The sequence below is a fragment of the Petaurus breviceps genome, unplaced genomic scaffold (genome assembly GCF_028583685.1).
Source record: "Petaurus breviceps papuanus isolate PSGF00001 unplaced genomic scaffold, PetGlider_PUasm1.0 689, whole genome shotgun sequence".
Lineage (NCBI taxonomy): Eukaryota > Metazoa > Chordata > Mammalia > Diprotodontia > Petauridae > Petaurus > Petaurus breviceps.
In genome coordinates, this window is record NW_027186458.1 from 4,072,762 (window position 1) to 4,093,079 (window position 20,318).

Genomic DNA, 20,318 nt, shown 5'->3' on the forward strand with positions numbered 1-20,318 from the left:
TGGTGATGGTGGTGATGGTGGTGATGGTGATGATGATGATGGTGGTGATGGTGGTGATGGTGACGACAATGATGATAATGACAACCACTAACATTTATATGGAGCTTTGAGGTTTGTGAGACACTTTATAAATATAATTTCATTTAATCCTCACTACAACCCTGGGAGGTAGGTGCTATCCTAATCTCTATTTTACATTTGAGGAAACAGGCAAACAAACAGAGGTGAAGTGACATTCCCAGGGTCACACAGCTAGCATCCAAGACTAGATTTGAACTCAGGTCTTTCTAACTGCAGGCCCAGGACTCTATCCATTGCACCACCTAACTGCTTATATAAGCCTCAATAATTTTTAAGGTCAGATGGAGAATAAAACTCTTTTCTTTTCCTATCTTTTTTTTTTCATAAAAGAGGGGTTGTAGAGGGAAGTCCCAGAAAGGAAATTGTGGAATTTACTTGGAGAAAAAAGAACGAAAACTCAGCAAGTGTTCCTATGTCTTGCTCAAAAAGACTCCTTGGGGCACAGGAACATTATTTGTGACTTCTTCCTCAACATCTGATAGTATCTTCTGGAAAAAAAGTCACCAACACATGAACCTTTTAGGATACTTTATGAAGTGTGGTTTTGAAGGTGCAGAAGAAACTTTCATATAACTATAAGCTTAAGTATCAAGTACTTTCATGAGAGAGCACATAGATAGAGTGTAGGGACTGTAGTCAAGAAAACCAAGGGGTGTGCTGGTAAATGTTTAACAACCAGCTTTTGGGGGGGGGGATATGCCTATGACTCACTGTTAAGTTTCATTTACTTTATGAACATTTTGTCCATCACTTTCTTAAGCCTAAACAGTCAACAAAATGGTAAATCAAGTCTTGATTTGTGGCATTTGCCATTTTTGAGGTTTAAATGCTCACCCTGAAAATTTAACAATCAGCTCAGCTAGTGCAAATTGGCTCCAGCCCACTGCAGGGAAGACCTCAGTTCAAATTCTGCCTGTGTGATCCTGACAGGTCACTTGGTCTTTCTGTGCCTTAATTTCCTCTTCTGTAAAATGAGATAGTGGACCTGACTGGCCTCTGAGGCCCCCTCAAGCTCCAAATCTATGCTCCTGTTTCCATTTTCTCAGATTCAGCTCTCCATTACAATAAATTGGACTGTTCTGTGGGTTACCACACCATACCTTTTCTCCCCTTACCGGGGTAATTCAATTTAACAAACCTTTATTAAACACCTATAATGCCTACAGTACTGTGCTACAGATGCAATTTTTTAAAAAAAGCCTGCCCTCAAAGAGCTTACACTCTACTGGGGTGGGGTGGACATACCAGGAGCATAAGTAGGTAAATATAAAATAATTGCAGGTAGGAGAGAGTCTAATAACAGGGATGGGGAAAAGGGGAATCTCAGGAAAGGACTAGATAAAAAGATATTTTCATCTTTATTCCAAGCCAGCTTTAGTGTCTTATTGTTTCCTTTCTCAAAGAAACATTTTTGTTTTGCTTTTTTGGAGGGGGGAGGGCAAGGCATTTGGGGTTAAATTACTTGCCCAAGGTCACACAGCTAGTAAGTGTTAAGTATCTGAGGTCAGATTTGAACTCAGGTCCTTCTGACTCCAGAGCCAGTGCTCTATTCACTGTGCTACCTAGCCTCCCCTTCATAGAAACTTTTTGAGAATGGTCTAGTCACATACTGAGGATGTCCTGGCACAATGTTAGGCACAGGCACATAAAAGTATTTAATAAATGCTTGTTTCCTTGCTAGAGGTAAGCTAGAGATTAACAGTAAGGTATCATCATAAATAGTCTACTAACTTCAGAGTCAAAAAAGATATGGGTTTAAATGTTGCCTCAGACACTTTCTTGCTATATGACCCTAAACTCTCTCAGACTCAGTTTTCTTATCTGTAAAAAGGGAACCATAGCAGCACCTACATCACACGTTATTGTGGACCAGGTAATACCTGTAAGGCACTTTGCAAAATCGAGAGTCAGTGTTAGCTATTATGAGTTATCCTGTGAGAGGAGAGCAGACCAGCTTCTGCCACCATTGAGCCAGTGACTGAATATGATACAGATACTCATTAGACCTTGATTTGGGGTTTTTGTAGCTGTAGCTGAATCTCCGTTTCCTAAGTTCCAAAAAGTGCAAAAGTAAATGTGGTGGAAATGAATCAGAAATTCTTTTTAGTCTGCTAGGCGAGTTCTACAGTCCCTTTGTGATGCAGACATCCTCAGCATTGGAGCAATCAGCTGAGAAACGTTTATTAGGCACTTACCACGTGAGGGCACTGCACTAAAAGCTGGGAGAGCTGACGTTGGTGACCAGCCTGGAGCAGATCGTATCCTAAGAATGGGGGTGAGGGCGGTACTTCTCCCAGACTTTTTTAAGAAATTGACTCATCATGGCTATTTTCTGTTGTGGTAGGCACAGCTGTCAACTGGTTATTCCACACTCTTTCCTGAAATATTTTTGGAGGGGCTTCATAGAATCAGGACTTTGAGCTGGAAGGGACGCTACCAGTGAACTTACTAGCTGCATGAACATGGGCAAGTAACTGAACCTGCCTGAGCCTCAGTCTTCTTATCTGTAAAATGGACATAGTAAGACTTGTAGACACTGAGCTGTGTGACCCTAGGCAAGTCACTTTATTCTCAGCCTCATTTTACTAATCTATAAAATGGGGTTAATTGGGGCAGCTAGGTAAATAGTAAATAAATAGTAAATAGTAAATAAATAAATAGTAAATAGCTCACTGGCCCTGGAGTCAGGAGGACCTGAGTTCAAATCCGGCCTCAGACACTTAACACAAAAATTAGCCGTGTGACCTTGGGCAAGTCATTTAACCCTAAATTGCCCTCCAAAAAGCAAAAATAAAATAAAATAAAACAGGGTTAATAATAGAACATAATTTATCTCATAGATCGTGGTGAGACTCAAGAGAGATAAGCTCTTTGAAAACTTTAAAGTACTATAAAATGATAACTAGGACTATTGAGATCTTATGATTATAGACTTAGGACTGGAAAGGAGCTCAGAGACACTCTAGTCCCCTCGTTTTACAGGGAGGAACAGGTTCAGAGAAGGAAGGGGACTTGCCCAAGGTCACACCGTCAGGCAGTAACTGAGGTGAGATTCGAACTCCGTTCTCTGCCTTCCTGTGGTTGCTATCGTCACTGTTGTTGACATCATCCTTTCATGTCCTTTCTTACAGATGGACCTAAGGTTGAAAAAAGGCCAAGCAGGGGCATCCTAGGGATGTGACCTGGTACAAGAGTGGCTAGAGGCCTATGCTGCCCTAGGCAGGTCTCCCTTGTCTGTTAGAAGCCACTGGGGGCACCATAGAGCAAAGGGTGGTGGGCTTGGAGCCAGAAAGACCTGAGTTCACATCCTGCCTCAGACAGTTCCTAGCTGTGTGACCCTGGGCAAGTCACCTAACCTCTATCTGCCTCAGTTTCCTCAACTATAAAAGAGGAATGATAATAATAGCACCAACCTCCCAGGATTGTGGTGAGTATCGAATGAGAAAACATTCCTAAAGGCAGCAAGCTTCTGAGGGAGGTTTTGCAGCCAGGCCTTTGGACCACTCTAGTCTGGCACTCTATCCACTGTGCCACACTGCTTATTAATTAATTATTCAGCTCTATTTAATGCAACAAGCCTTTAACAACTCCTGCTGTGTGCAGGGGGCTGGGCTAGGGCTGTGAATGCAAAGACAAGCAAGCACACATTTTCCGGGGAATGTCTTCTGCAAGTGGGAACCTGATTTTCTCAAGTGAAATTAAAAAAACAAACCAACCTTTTGTCTTGCATGTGGTAGCTGGGGAAAATCCTGCGAAGCCCGTTCATGAAATTTGTGGCCCACGCTGCTTCCTTCATCATTTTCCTGTGCCTGCTGGTATTTAACGCCTCCGACAGGTTTGAGGGCATTACGACGCTGCCAAACATCACGGTCATCGACTACCCAAAGCAGATCTTCAGGGTGAAAACAACCCGGTTCACCTGGACTGAGATGCTCATCATGGTCTGGGTTCTCGGTAAGTGTGTGATTCTCCATTCAGCTCCCTCTGCTCTGGGAAGTCGTGAGGGGAGGACAGAGTATCTGCTTCATTTGCTGCTGAAAATAATGGTCCCCACCTTTAGAAACTGGGTCAGACTACAAAAGGGCAGTGATGCCAGTGATTCATAGAGAGGGGCAAAGATCACTGGATCATAGATGGAGGGGCTATGGAGGTTGAGCCTCTTATTTTGCAGATAGGGAAATCAAGGCACCAACAGGTTAAAATCCACACAGCTAACAAGCATCTATGGTGGAACCAATCCATTTTCCCCTCAGCTGTCAGGGTGATTTTACTAATGTGTAAGTCTAACCATATCACCCCTGCTCAGTGAACATCAGTGGCTCCTAGGATTGAACATAAGATTCTTTGCTTAGCCTGTAATGCCCTTCATAACCTGACTCCTTCCTGCTTTTCCAGCCTTCTTATACCTCATCCCTTTCCACACATGCCAACTTACAGCTACAGTGTCCTGCTTGCAAACACCCCACTTCTCCCACTCTACCACACTGCTTACTACTTATTCACCTCTATTTATTGTGACAAGCCTGAACTCCTGCTGGGTGCAGAGGACTGAGCTAGGACTACAGATGCAGAGATAAGCAAGCAGACATTCTCTACTCCATGCCTTTGCACTGGCCGTGCCCTCTGCCTCGAATGCTCTTCCCCTTCACCTCCATCTCTTAGTTACCTTGGCTCCCTTCAAGACTTAGCTCAGAGCCCCCTTGTGCACAGAACTATTCTTGTTCTCTCCAGTTCCATGTAGCCTGCATGCAGTTTCTTTGTGTCTAGTGCAGGAGTGGGGAACCTGCAGCCTTGAGGCCACATGTGGCCTTCTAGGTCCTCAAGGTGAACATTTAGCATCATTCCCTAGAGTGTAGACACACGCTTGTTGATGGATTGATTGACTAGAGATAGAAACATGGCATTCACCACCTTCATGGAGCTTCCTTTGTTGGGTGGTTGTTAAGGTGAATAAGACACATACTCAAGCAAGTACACATGAGATAATTCAAAGAGGGAAACCATATTAAACAAACAAACAAACAAACAAACAGGAAAGTAGCACCTGAGCTGAGCCTTGAAAAAGACAAGGGGGAGAGAGAGACAGAGATAGAGACAGAGAGACAGGGAGAAACAGAGAGGGAGAGGAGGCGAGAGACAGAGAGACAGACAGAGAGAGAGAGAGAGAGAGAGAGAGAGAGAGAGAGAGAGAGAGAGAAGGAAATAAAGAGAGGAGAGATAAAAGGATGAATTGGGCAGGGGAAGGCTGGAGATAGGAAGATCAGTTACAAGGTATTACATTGCAGTAAGTAGCCTGGACAAAAAGCTGTAACAGCCTAGACAAGGGTGTGGTTGTGTAAGTAGAGAGAAGGGCACAGATATAACCTGTTGGGGAGGTAGAGTCAATTGATTGGGCCTAAAGGATGAGGGTAAAGGAGGCCTGAATGCTAACTCTGAGGTTACAGATCTGGATGACTAGAAGGATGTTTTCCCCTCAAAGCAAATAGGAGTTTGAAGGGAGCTGGATTTAGGGAGGAAAGTGAGGTCCGTCTTGGCCCATTGTTTGATGGGCTATCTGGGTGGAGATGTCCACCAGGCATTTGGCATCATTCTCTGCTGGAATGGATCTGGGCATCATGTCATTGGAGATCATTGCTACCCTTAGAGCAGTTTCAGTAGGTGGTAGGGTGTCAGGGCAGTAGGGCAGAGGGCGATAGGGTGGCAGGGTGGTATGGAGGCAGGGCACAGGGAGGTAGGGTGGCAGGGCAGCAGGGTGCAGGGAGGTAGGGTGGCAGGGCAGCAGGGTGCAGGGAGGTAGGGTGGCAGGGCTGGAAGCCATATTATAAGAGATTGGGACAGAAGAAACTGGTATAAGAAGTTGCAGCAGAGAGAGATGACTACTTTTCTAGGCTTGTTGCAGTGAAAGGGAGAAGTGACCGCATGACAGCTTGAGGGGATGGCAGTTCAAGTGAAAGGTTTTGTTGTTTTAAGTTTTATTTTTGCCTTTAAAAAAATATCTTTGAGGTCAAAGGATATAAATGGCTTTCTGACTTCTCTCTGATTGTTTCTCATCAATTCAGAATATATGAGCAGTGTATTTGGGTGCCTCACTACCCACAGCCTCTCCATATCTGACTTGACATAGGAGGGAATCCCAGGCTTTGTGACAGTAGCTTTGATGCCCATCCTACAGAGTATACTGCTAACTGTGCCTTTAAGAGACAATGTTGGGGCGGCTAGGTGGTGCAGTGAAAAGAGCACTGGCCCTGAAGTCAGGAGGACCTGAGTTCAAATTTGGCCTCAGACCCTCAACACTTACTAGCCTTGTGACCTTGGGCAAGTCACTTAACTCCAATTGCCCTGCCTTCCTCCCTCCAAAAAGAAAACCGAAGAGAGACAATGTTGATCTCTGAAAGTTAGAGATGGAAGGAGTTTAATTTTTTATTCCAGAGAGTTACCTACGATCCTCTCTGAGGTACAGAGAGAAAAGACTGCTAAGAGAACTTTTCTGAGAGACTAAGCTTGACTCTTTTGGGGAGGAAGCAGTCTTTTGTGTAGAGAGTGTTCCTGAGAGACTGAAGTTGCTATGGAGGGAGCTGCCTTATGAGGCAGCTAGAACGGAGACATCAGCCATAGCAGAGATAGTTAGAAGTGACTTTGGCTGTGATCGTTCTTTTAGGTGATACATGGTAAACAGTTATCTGCGTCTTTGTTTCATTGTCTGTTACATTGTTAAGAAATTATATAGCCAGTAATGCTGTCATTTATTTAAACCTAAAAGATCAGGGGCGTGTATACTTAGAAGGTGGCCCAAAAGTCTTGGTACAGTTTTAAGCTACTAAGTTTATGGAAAAAGAGATTTTTCTAGTTTATTTAAGGTGATATTTTTAAGCTAGAGGCAAAGGAGGGAGCTCAGAGCTAAGTGATTAATTAGGGAGAGAAATGAAACAAGGTAGAGTCAAGTAGAAGGGGATGAGATGGGGTGTGGTTTGGCGTGATTGTGGGTGCAGTTGACACCCATGCAGCCTGCAGCATCAGGATCATTCTTGAACCTTCTGTGCCACCCTTTATCAGCTGGCCCACTTATAAGGTGTGTAATAAAACCCGATTCCTCTGACTTTTAGGGAGTTGGAACGTGTTTTCATGTGGTTGATGATCATGTGAGTTTCTTCAAAGACAGGTTCTTTGACCCAAGTGAAGTGTGGGTTTATTGGATTTCTTTTTTTGTTTGTGTGTTTGTAGGACGAGAGAAAGCCAAGGACGATTTTAGTCAGCAGGGAAGGGGCTTGTAGATACAGAGTGAAAATGAGAGAGGCAGAAAATGATCAAAAAAAGGGCCAGCTCCTGGAGGAAACAGGATGGGCTGGCCTTGGCAAGGAGAAAAACCACCTGACCTTGAAGAGTGGAACAAATGAGAAATGGGTTATTGTAAACTTCCAGACAGTCCTGCATAGCTTCTAATAATGAGAAATGAGGTGGCTCTATTAGGTCAAGCCATAGACCTGAAAATAGCAACCAGCGCCCGAAGCTGCAACCAGAGCGGCCCATGCCAATGCCTGTTGTGACTCATTGGTCTGCTCAGCTAGGCTTCAGGGATCGTGAGTGCCATTGCATGTCATTCGCGAAACTGAGGACTTTATAGGGAAGCAACATGGAAAGAGGACTGGTCTTTGAATCAGGAGACTCATGTGTGGGCTCTGATAGTGACTAGCTTTGTGATCACAGGAAATATGTGGTGTCTTTCTGAGCCTCAGTTTACTCATCTGTAAAGTGGGAGTGATGCACTAATTTTGTCACAGGGTTGTGGGGAAGTGCTTTATAAATCTTAACACTCTAAGAAAATGTTCGTGACATTTAAAAAGTTTGAGAGACGTAGTTTCTGGGTTATTTAATCATTTTATTAATAAGGCTAGTGTGTTTGTTAATAAAAAGAAGTCAGCGGTGCTCTCAAATGCCAAAGATCCCCCCATGGCAGTAGGCTCACAATTTCTATGCCCTTAGAAGAGCAGGTGTAACTGAAGGTGGCAGTCAATTCTGATTGGTTAACAATTAGTGAGAGAATGAATGTTATAATGAGAGGTGGGCTCTGTTACTATGAAGGTCTTTCTGATGCAGTTTCAGAGGTTAAGGGACACCCCAAAGACTGGAGAACTGGATGGGGTTGTCTGGAATGAATTCGTGGACCCAAACATTCTTCCAAATCAAGTTGGCAAAAGTTTACTGTAACACCAGTATGGCGGGCAGAGCTCTTTAAGGAACATGCAACTTAACAGGAATGATGCTAAAGTTTAAATAGGAAAAGTAGTAGATTATTTGACAGATATGCTGATTAGGTGATGACTTACAGCCTTGGTTACAGGCCTCGTTCACTACTGGAAACAGGGGAACAGCTTTCTCAGGGGTGTACTTTTGGGTCTGTAGCATCTGTAGCAAGACAGCTTTGACAGTTGATGTTTATAACTTGACCTCTGGATTGAATCTGATAACTTTGGGAATCAATGTATGATAATTCTGTGGTTACAAGATAGTCCTGTTTTTGCAAGAGAATTTCTTCAGAGGTCAGCTTGTTCTTGTGACAGGGGAAGAGAGTTTGTTTTATTGGTGCTCATTCGTGAGTAATTGTTAGGCATAGTGTCCTTGGGCTGGGGAGAAAACTGTCAGGCATAGTGTTTGGAAGCTAGGGAGAAACGTGATCTTGGAAGTGGGGTCCAAGCACAAGCACCCAAGCACTCCATCATTGCTGGTACCCAAATCTTGGTCAAAGAGACTGATCAATTTACATTATCACCTGTGACAAAAGGGGGATTCCATATGTCCTAAGACCTGTCCGAGTAAATACAACGAGAAGGAATCCTCCCATTAGCTTTAGTTTAGAATTTCTTTTGCTGTCTGATTAGGTCTTAGGCTGGATAAGTCTTTGCCCAACACTTCCCACACTGATTGATTTCTAGACGATGAATTAGAACAGGGGGGAAATGTTGGTCATGCTTCAATAATTGGTTATTAATACAAGAGAAAATAATCAGTTCTCTCATGTGAGTTATTAATACATACAGGTGAAGCCACCCTGCTACTGAAGCTGAAGTTAGGGGAGTGAGACTTGGGGGTTGAGCATTTTTAAGAGTAAGAATGTTTGCCATCCTTAGTTGTCAGTCAACAAACATTTGTTCAGCCCTACTATGTACCAAGCACTATACTGAACTCTGAGGATACAAAAAAAAGAGGCAAAAAGCAGTGTCTGCCCTCAAGGATCTTACAATCTAATGGGGAAGACAACAAGCAAATACCTATGTACAAAGAAGCTATACACAGGATAAACAGGAAATAATTAACAGGGGAAGGCACTAGAATTGAGAGGGTCCTATAGATGATGGGATTTCAGTTGGAACATAAAGGAAGCCAGAGAAACCAGGAAGCAGAGATGAGAAAGGAGAGCCTCACAGGGATGGGGGACAGCCAGACAAAATGCCCAGAGGTGAGAGATGGAGCGTCTTATGGGGGGAACAGCCAGGAGAGAAGTGTCACTGTATCAGAGAACACATGTTGGGGGGTAAGGTGTAGGAACGCTAGAAAGGTAGGAGGGGGCAGACTCTGAAGGGCTTTGAATGCCAAGCAGAGGATTCTGTATTTGATTCAGGAGGCAATAGGGAGCTGAGGTGGGGGTGGGGGTGACACCATCAGACCTGCACTTGAGGAAAATCACTTTGGTGGCAGAATGAAGAATGGAGTGTGGTGGAGAGAGACTTGGGGCAGGCAGACCTACCATAGTATATTGCAGTAGTCGAGGCACAAGGTGGCGGGGGCTTGCACCGCAGGGGTAGTAGGGTCATAAAAGAGAAGGTGTTGCAAAGGTAAAATTGACAGGCCTTGGAAACAGTTTGGACATGGGGGTAAGGAGTCAGGGGTGACACCTAGGTTGTGAGCCTGAGGGATTGAGAGGATGGTATTTCCTTCGACAATAATTAGGAAGCCGGGGGAGCAGCTGGGTGGCACAGTGGACAGAGCGCCAGGCCTGAAGTCAAGAAGACTCATCTTCCTGAGTTCAAATCCAGCCTCAGACACCTAATAGCTGTGTGACCCTGGGCAAGTCACTTAACCCTATTTGCCTCAGTTTCCACATCTGTAAAATGACCTGAAGAAGGAAATGGAAAACTGCTCCAATATCTTTGCCAAGAAGTCCCTAAATGGGGTCACAAAGAGTTGGATATAACTGGATGTGACTAAAAACAACTGAATTTAATTCATTGGTCCTCTACTCTTAGACATTTTTTGAGGTAGTATGTCATAGTGAATAGAACAGTAGACAGGAAAACAAGGTTTGAGTTCAAATCCTGCCTAAGAAGTGAGGAAAAAGTTTAAATGTTTCCTCTAAGAGGAAGTCAGGTAGAATTAGATTCAGATGCTGCCTGTCACACCTGACAGCTCTGAGTTAAATGCAAACTCATTAACCTCAACTCTCTGAGTCCCACAGTTCTCTCATCTGTAAAATGGGGACAATAATATTTCAGGTTTGGGTGGAGTCTGGATCTGGGATTTCAGGGGCATTGGGAATTCCATGTGTGGAAACTCTGTCCTTCCATGAATGAAGATTGGCAACTTACAGTCTTAGAAAGTTGCCTGGGGACACTGAGGGGTTAAGTGACTTGCCTAGGGTCTCACAGTTAATATGGCAGGACTTAAACCTGTTCCTTCTTGTGTCTAATGCCTGCCCTACACCAAACTGCCTCTGAATACCTGGCATGTTACAGCATCCCTGTTTCTAGGGCCTCTTCGAGTAGCTAGAGTTTGGATATTACCAATCCTACCTATTGGGGGATGGAGTACTTTCTTTTTTCTTTTCTCCTCCTCCTCCTTCTCCTGTTCCTTCTCCTCTTTTTCCTCTTCCTCCTCCTCTTCCTTCTCCTTCACCTTTTCCTCCTCCTCCTTTTCCTTCTCTTTCTCCTTCCTCTGAGTTAAGTGACTTGCCCAGGGTCACACAGCTAGTAAGTGTCTGAGACCACATTTGAACGTAGGTCTTCCTGACTCCAGGGCCAGTGCTCTGTCCACTGTGCCACTTAGCTGCCCCTGGGGTGGATTATTTTCAGTCAGTTTCCACCTTTTCCATTTACCTTTCCCTGGTGTTTCAACATGACTAGCTATTTGAATATCAGTTCCTTGAAGATAAAGCCTTGGTCTCTGGGGCCTGAGCTGGGAGCTGCACCCGGTGCCTTTTCAAGCTTCCTGTCCGTCGGAGTGGCCATGAGCAGTGGGCCTGCGCTGGGAGTGGCCGCGATGAGCAGTGGGCCTGAGCTGTCTGGGTGGGGGCCCTGATGGTGTCTCTTGTCTGGTCGGTCCCACAGGGATGATGTGGTCAGAATGTAAGGAGCTCTGGCTGGAGGGGCCGAGGGAATACATCGTGCAGCTGTGGAACGTGCTTGATTTCGGGATGCTCTCCATCTTCATCGCGGCCTTCACAGCCCGCTTTCTGGCCTTTCTTCAGGCCACCAAAGCCCAGCGGTACGTGGACAGTTACATCGAACAGAGCGACCTCAGTGAAGTCACGCTGCCCCCAGAGATACAGTATTTCACTTACGGTGAGTTACCCATTGAAAATAACCTTTAGAAGTTTTCTGATATGGGAGGAGACAAGGAAGTCTGGAAGGCCTGGGTGCTCCTGCCTCAGCCACATCCTGGCACATCCCTAAGCTTTCAGTGCCCCCGGGGAACTTGAAGACTGTCAGTTACAAAGGAGCTGGCGATCAGAATCAGTGAAGGACTGTTCCATAAGGGGACGTCTCTAGTCACAAAATCACACATCCAGACCATCCACCACAAACAAACCCAAAATAAAGCAATGCGAAAATGCATAGGATCATAGCTCGAGAGCTAGAGGGGACCCCTTCTGCCTATCTCTAGGGGCATATCGTTCTACCGTTCTCATTTTATCAGGGGGGAAACTGAGGCCCATGGAAATTTTATATACATACATACACATATCACATATGTGTTATCTTATTTGGTCCTCACAACAACCCTGGGGTTAAGGTGTTACTAGTTTCTCCATTTTACAGATGAAGAAAATGAGGTGACTTACCCAGGTCACACAGCTAGTAAGTGTCCGAGGCAGGGTTTGAACTCAGGTCTTCCTGACCATGCTTTATCCATACCTCCACCTCGCTGCCCCCATGTCCAGCATTCTGCCCCCGTACCACACCATCTCCCATCTCACAGCCCACACCTAGGTTTCTGAGGTATTTACGTTCAGAAAGGAGGCTGGAAGGTCTGCCTCATTTTACAGAGAAGAGGGAAGCTCAGAGAGCAGATGCGGCTCTCCCAGGGTTTGCAAAGCTGAGAAAGGCAGAGCCAGGACTGGAACTCAGGTTTCCTAAAGCCCGCTGCCAGGCCCTTTCCACCCATTACTCAGCCCCGTGGTCTGTTCTGAGATGCTGCTCCTCCCATCCCCAGTTCATCACCTTGTGGGCAGTTTGTTAGTGAGGATGGTGGGTAGGGGTAAGGGGAGTGAGCGTGAGTGTGTATGTGACAGAGAGTGTGTGTATGTGGGAGGGGTGAGTGTGTGTGTGTGTGTGGGGGGTGTCTGTGTGTGTCTGTGGGTGCATGGGTGCATGGGTGTGTGTGAGTGTGTGTTTGTATGTGAGCATGTGTTTGTGTGTGTGCAGGGGTGTGTGGGTGTGGTGCATGTGTGTGTGTTTGTATGTGGGTAGTGTTTGTGTGTGCATGGGTGTGTGTGCATGGGTGCATGGGTGTGTGTTTGTATGTGAGCATGTGTTTGTGTGTGTGCGTGGGTATGGGGGTGTGGGTGGGTGTTTGTGCATGGGTGTATGTGTGTATGTGTGAGTGTGTGTGCATATGTTTTTGTGGAATGAGGTGGTGGTGCCCTTTAATATGGAAGAGGGATAAGATTTATTCTTAACAGGTCTCTAAAGGGCACAGTGGCTAGAACTCTGGACCCTGAGTCAGGAAAATCTGAGTCCAGCCTCAGGCATTTAGCTGACTGTGTGGCATTCTCTTATACCCCCCAGATGTGGGACACACTCCCTGACAGTTACACCCAGGTCCATATGAAGAGAAGATTTAAACTTGGGACACACATTTGAATGCCTGCGTGGCAAAAGGGTATCTTGTAAGGGGTAATTTAAACCTCTTTCTGATTCAATTTTCTCATCTGTAAAATGGGAATAATGGGCAGCTAGATGGCACCATAATGCACAGAGCCCTGGGCCTGGAGTCAAGAGTACTCATCTTCCCGAGTTCAAATCCAGCCTCAGAGACTTACTAGCTGTGTGACCCTGGGTAAGTCACTTAGCTCTATTTGCCTCAGTTTCCTCAGCTGTAAAATGAGCTGGAGAAGGAGACAGCAAACCACTCCAGTATCTCTGCAAGAAAACCCCCAAATGGGGTCACAGAGAGTCAGACAGAACTGAACCACAACCACAACAGCAACAACGGGGATGCCAACGCTTAGCTCTGAGGGTTGTTGTGATGACCAGTGGGGGGCGCTTATGTCAAGGGCTTTGCCAACCTTACAGCGGGCTGTGTCAGTGGGAGCTGTGATTGCTGCTTGCTTGCCCTCTGAGGGCAGAACTAGAAGGAACAGATGGAGTTTCTGGAAAACTGACTTTGGTTTGCTGTTGGGGAAAGTCTTCTGCCTTTGGTCTGGGCTTCTTTCCCCACATGGCTAATGTGGAAATATATGACGGCACATGTGGAGCCTATTTCAGATTGCTGGCCTTCACAAGCATCGTTGTGTTTGCCCTTCCTTCTCAAAGAGGACGTGGCCTCAGGGAAATGATGACGTGACTTACAGTTGACTCTGATTAGAAGGAAGGAGGGCTGGGCAAAGTCACCAGCCTCACCTTCTCCTCCAGAGCCATCTGGGTTCAGTGGTCAGTTATTCATCAGGATGCCTGGAGATAGCTCAGGATGCAATGGGAGACCCTGGCCCTTTTGAGCTAAGCCCTTTCAAGAGTGAGGTAACACCCATTCAGTGAATAGGCCTCTTTAAGAAGTGAGTCTAGGGATGGCTCTTTTCATTTTTTTTCTTTTCAAGGAAGGTAAAGGAAGAAGGGAATCTTAAATTTAAAAAAAAATTGTTAAAAGATGTTTTACATGTAGGTGAAATAAATACAAAATTAAAAAAAAAGAACAGACATAAAAAAGGAAAAGCAAAGCCCCCTTTCCATTTTGTTGTTAGAGCTGTGATGGTCAGTGCAGCCTTAGTGAAGGCAAGGTGACTGAGGTCCCGCTATTTCCTTTGAAACATGCTAACTTTGTGATCATGCACAAGTCAACCTTGGGTGGTTATGTAAAAGTATAAACTCAATACATAAAACTTCCCGTCTCCCTCCTGACAGGTAAGGATAATCACCATGTTGACTAATTAAAGAGGCCTCTTTCTGCCTCAATTCTAATTAAGTCTCAGTCACTGAATCGGCTTTGCCTCAGTCACACTGAGGCCTGTTAAAGACCTGAGCTTGGAAAGGCCTGGGTCCCCCACTGCATCCTGGGCCATCTCAGTTACCCACAGGTCTTAAATCACCCACTACCCAGAATTAGAATGAGCTGCCATATTCCCCCACACAGAAGGAGATGCCCCCAGAAAAAGCTGGGTGAACACATGTTGCGTGCATTGTAGTAGAAATTCTTGGTCGGTTATGTGTTAGACTGGCTGACTTCTAAGTCCCTGCTAACTCTGAGATTTTGTGACTCTGTGAGTTGAGCATTTATGAATTTAGCTAAGCCAGCTCCTGAGTACAGACTATTCATCACCTGCCTGCACTCTGCCACAGTGTCAGAAAAATATGAATAAGCTAAGTCACTTTTGAAGCCATATATGTTTATCAACTAATTCAACTTGCATTCCATAGACCTCTCATCCACTGCTTACTCAAGCTCTATGATTCCTCCTAATATAGCCATGAGAATTATGAAGCTTTATCGAAACAATCTCTTGCCACAGTTGTTTGGCTGGCAATTTTTTACAAACCTAGACATTATTTTTTATATGGTATCCTTCCCCCCTTCTCCTCTGACTCCTTATTTCTTTTGGTTCTTTATGAGATTTGTGGAATATTGCCTTTTTTTGGACCCAGATGTCCAGACTGGTTAGACCAGTTTCACCAACATTGCATCAGTGTGCCTGTCTCTCCACAGCTCCTTCAGCATCAGCTATTCTTGTGTTTTGTCATCTTTCCCAGGTTGTTAGGCATAAGATGAAGCCTTAGGGTTGTTTCCATTTACAATTCTCTTAGTTTACAGTTCTTTAGCTACTAGTCAGCTTTCTAAGATAAGGGTTTCTAGTTCTGTTGTTCAGAAGCCCCCACTGGTGTGCTCCACGTTATAGATTGAATACGATTTTAGTAAAAGTATCCACTAAAGGGAATAGTGAGAACAGTGGTACAAAACATTCCCTTATACCTCCTCACCATGGGGTGTACCCTAACAGATATACCCAGGTCCGTGGGAAGAGCAGACTTAAACTTGGGACTACAATGATGTTGAGGCACACACTTAGCTATCTGCGTGACAAAAGGGTAGCTCATCATTCCTTGTGTTTGTGCCCTGGAAGTCCTTTCTTGAGTCCAGAACTGACATTTTCCTCTGGTACAAGGGGTCTTGTTTCTTGAAACAGTGACTGAATTTCTCTATCAGTTTGTTTAGTGTTCATTCTGTTCTTGGCTGGATGTGGTATTTCCTTTGGGTCTGCTTTCTCTGATCTTAGCTGGTTATTTTCTTGGTTATTGGTCAGTGTTCTCTGATGACGTGGTCAAAGGTGAGGGTTGGTTAGAAAATTAAGAGGGAAATTCCTTCCTCCCTCCAATAGCAATTCCTTCTCAGGGGTTTGGCTCCGACTCTGGAACCAGAATCCTCAAATCTTGAAATTAAAGTCTTGGGGCAGCCAGGTAGCACAGCGAGTAAGAGCACCAGTGTCGGGATGACCTGGAGATCAAATCCTGGGCTCAGAAACCACAAATGAGCAAGTCCCCTACTACCTCTGAGCCTCAGTTTCCAGTCTGTGAAATGAGGATAATAATCGCACCTCCCTCAGAATGATTTCGAGGATCAAATGAGACCATGGATAAAAAGGGCTTTGTGAAACTTAGCTATATCAACGCAAGCCATTATTATCCTACAGAATTAGATGCTGCTTACGTTTGACTTTAAGGTAGCTTTATGAAAAGAACCTGGGGAATCTTGGGGAATGTGCAGGTGCATGAGCTATAACTGAAAAGCGCTGAGACTCATTATATATGCCACACATAAAAGCCTGTGCCCTTCATTGCACTTGCTAGCCAGTGACCCTGTGCAGTCTGAGCTGGGTGGAGTCTCCAATCTCTCTTGGGCAGAGTGGGGCATTTTCTTCTAGATGATTGTGCTCAGACAACTTGGTTCCCTGAACACTGTTAGACAGAAGTTTCCTTGTAACTCTGGCTCTATGATGGTGTAATAGAATAAAGAAGTTCTGGCTTAGAATCCCACCATTTCCATTTCTTCAGCTGTAAACTGGGGAGAATGCTGGTGACAAGGTCACTGGGAATGTTGTGAGACAAATCAGGAAGCATTTAGTGCCATATGCCAGGCACAGTGCTGAGTACACAAAGACAAAAGCATTGGTGCCTGCCCTCGGGGAGCTTACCTACCAAAATCAGTACTTAGATCCAGAGGGAGATGGAAGGTCACCTTAGGCTCAAGCAACCTAAGTGTGTAAAAAAAAAACCAAACCTCCAATTGATACAGAGATGTCAGCCAGTCTTCTTTACCCAGTGGCATGGGGAAAATTGAGTCCATTTCAGTTGTTTTGACATGATTTTCTCCCAGCCTGTCAGAGGGATTTTCCCCCTTTCTCTTCCCCTTCAGTATTTAATTTTGTCTTCTCCCAGTTGGAAAAGACAACACATGCTTTTATGACTGTTCCGCCCCTATTGAAAAAAACATTTAATTGAAATCTGAGTGAAAAGGAAGGGTGGAAAGAGGGGAGTGATTGTTCCGACAACAGCCACAGGATAAATAGCGCCTGTCACAGTGGACGCTGCTGGCGAGCGGACTCCGATCAATGGGAACCTCTCTTTTAAACCTCTTTTTCCCCTCTCCAGCTAGAGATAAATGGCTCCCCTCTGATCCTCAGATCATATCCGAAGGCCTCTATGCAATAGCCGTTGTGCTCAGCTTCTCCCGGATCGCCTACATCCTGCCGGCCAATGAAAGCTTCGGTCCCCTGCAGATTTCTCTGGGCAGGACTGTGAAGGACATCTTCAAGTTCATGGTCCTCTTCATTATGGTGTTCCTGGCATTTATGATTGGCATGTTCATACTGTATTCCTACTACCTGGGGGCCAAAGTCAACCCTGCTTTTACCACGTAAGTAAGACTTCATTTTTATTTAATTTAAATTTTAATATGTGGAATAATACAAACATTTCCATAACATAGTATAATTTTTTTTAAAAAGGAGATTGCATGTAAAACTGCAAATCTATTGTATAAATACTTCATTAAAAAAAATCAAATGAAGAACATCCCGATGGCTGCTGATGGAAGCAGAGAAGAAATCTGACAAAGATGTTAACAGTGGTAATAACCGACCACAAACTCAGATAGAAATGAATCTTCAAGGACAACATATGGCCCTAGAAAACCACAAATTCACATTATCTATGTGGTATGGTATTTTCATTTATTTTACTAAACATTTCTCAGTTACATTTTAGTCTGGTTCAGTACACTCAATGTTGCTGTTGTAAGCTTCACAACTCTCTGCTAGGTCATTTCTGAACACGGGAGAATACACAGGAACTACCACCCTCCAAAGGAACCTGAAATCACACTAGTTTTTTTGGCTGCCAGCCATATCACACTGTTGGTGTATTAAGCTTGCAGTTCACTAAAACCCTGAGATCTTTTTCAGACAAAATGCTCTCTAGTTATGACTCCCCCATCAAGTATTTACAAAATGATTTTTTCAACCTGAATGTAGGACTTCACATTTATTATGATTCAATTCCACAAGTTCAGAATTTTTCCAAATGCAAAAGAAGTCTCAGGATTTCCCCACAAAAAAAACAAATAAAAAATGGGAGATAAAGTGCATAAACTTCTCTCTAAAATAGATTTCCTCTCATTTGACTTGACCCACTGCTTTGAGCCTGTCCGAATCATGATGGATCCAGCTTCATTTTCCAGATTCCTGTACCAGCAGAGAAACGTGCTCTCGGACATGGCCAGTGCTGCACAAAGCTTGCTTCGAAGGACCAGTCTTCGGGATGGGCATCAGTCTTGTGATATACAGCACTTTGTTGGAGGAGGATTTGGCTTAAGGACCTGCTGGCTTTTTGAAAAATAATTTCCAGCCATAACTGGCATTGATTCTGCTCATTTTTTCCATTTGATTTCAGTTGTTTTTCAGTCATGTCTGACTCTTCATGACCCCATTTGGATTTCTTTTTGGCAGAGATAATATTGGAGCAGTCTGTCATTTCCTTCTCCATCTCAAGATAAGGGAAACTGAGGCAAACAGATTGAAGTGACTTGCCCAGGGTCACACAGCTAGTGTCTGAGGCAAGATTTGAACTCAGATCTTTCAGACTCCAGACTTGGCACTCTAACCACTGAGCAACGTAGCTGCCCCATTCCATACTTCTAACCACAAAAACAATTGTCTAGACATTTACTAATCTAGACATTAAGAGGAGAACTGTGCTCTGCCTTACAGCCTTCGGAACTGTGTGAAACATGGGTTCTGTCTGTGATGTGTTCATTATATCACAGGATCATAAATTTGGGGCTAGAAATTACCTTAGAAATCATCCACTCCCACCTCTCACTTTACAGAGGAGGAAACTGAGGCCAGCAGAGGTGAGGAGACCGCAGTGGCAGAGTCGTGGGACCTCTCTCCAAGATCAGGACTCTTTGCACTCTGCCATGCCTCCCACTGTGTGACCTTGGACAGGTCATTTCATGTCTGTGGGTCCCAAGTTTTCTCACCCGTGAAACAAGCGGCTGTGCTGTCATATTGAAAGTCTCTAAGCCTCCATTTATTATTATCCAGAATGTCAGTCAACAGCATTTGTTAAGCACCTACTGTGTACCCCCTTCCCCCAGACTGGGTTCTGGGAATACAAAAACAAAAAAAACCACTGACCCCAGCCCTCAAGGAGTTTACATTCTATGGAGGGAAACCACAACAATCTAGCATTTATATAATTGATATATTTTAATATTATATTTATTAATCTCTATGTTATATTGTATATTGCTAATATATTTATATTATATATAATATTAAATTATATAATTTAACAATCTAGCATTTATATAATGATCCAATTTTTGCAAAGTGCTTAATATCTCATTTGATTCTCACCACAGCCTGTCAGGTAGGTGCTGTTATTATCTTTATTTGACAGATGAGGAAACTGAGACTAAGTGGGGAAGTGATTTGAGCTGGTGTTTGAGGCAGAATTCAAACTCGACTTTTCCTGACTCCAAGTACAGCCCTCTGTCCACCATGCCAGATAGATGCTTCATGTTCATATATAAGTACATACAAAAGAAAGTGAATCTGGGGGGGGGGGTGTTTGAGCTGAGCTTCTAAGGGGCTTGGGATTTAAGAGGTGGAAGTGAGGAGGCAGGGCTTCCCAGACAAGGGATTAGACAGAGATAGGAGGTCTTATGAGATAGGGGGAGAGCAGGGCCTTTTAGGAGCCTGTGAAGGAGAGTCATGTGTTACAAGCCTGGAAAGGTAAGCTGGGACCATGTACTGAAAGGCCTTCAGTGCTAACAGAGAGGTTTGCCTTTAAGCCTAGAGATAATAGGGAGCCACTGTAGCCTCTTGAGTTAGGGAGTGACATTGTCCTTCTCATGCTTTAAGAACATCATTTTGGCAATTATATAAAGGTGGATTATAGGGAAGAGAATAAAGGCAGAGAAGTTAGGAGGCCATGATGATAGTTTAGGTAGGAGGGTGGAAGCAGTGTGAGTAGGCAGAAGGAGATTGGTGTGGGATATTTCAGAGACAGAATCAACAAGACTTCACAACAAAGTGGATGTGGGAGAGCAGAACTGGGTATGTAGATCTGTGAGGCATCTGAATAGAGATGGTAATTGAACCCTTGGGAACTGGTAAGCTTACTAAAGGAGAAAAGAAGAGGGCCCAGGACAGAGCTGTGGGGGAAATCCATAAGACATGGATGGTGCTCAGGAAATGAAGCTAGATATAGGGCATAAAGGGAGTAAATGAGGATAGCACTAAGACTGGACTGGTC

At 44.4% G+C, this 20,318-nt stretch overlaps 1 protein-coding gene across 1 annotated transcript in view; it reads left to right on the plus strand.

The window, feature by feature from the left end:
• TRPC3 (transient receptor potential cation channel subfamily C member 3) overlaps positions 1 to 20,318 on the plus strand; it is a 92,278-nt gene that overhangs the window by 47,050 nt on the left and 24,910 nt on the right. The window contains exons 5-7 of the mRNA XM_069104877.1: positions 3,819 to 4,035; positions 11,400 to 11,633; positions 17,151 to 17,415. Of these exons, the coding sequence (XP_068960978.1) occupies positions 3,819 to 4,035; positions 11,400 to 11,633; positions 17,151 to 17,415 (716 nt within the window). The remainder of the gene's footprint in view (positions 1 to 3,818; positions 4,036 to 11,399; positions 11,634 to 17,150; positions 17,416 to 20,318) is intronic.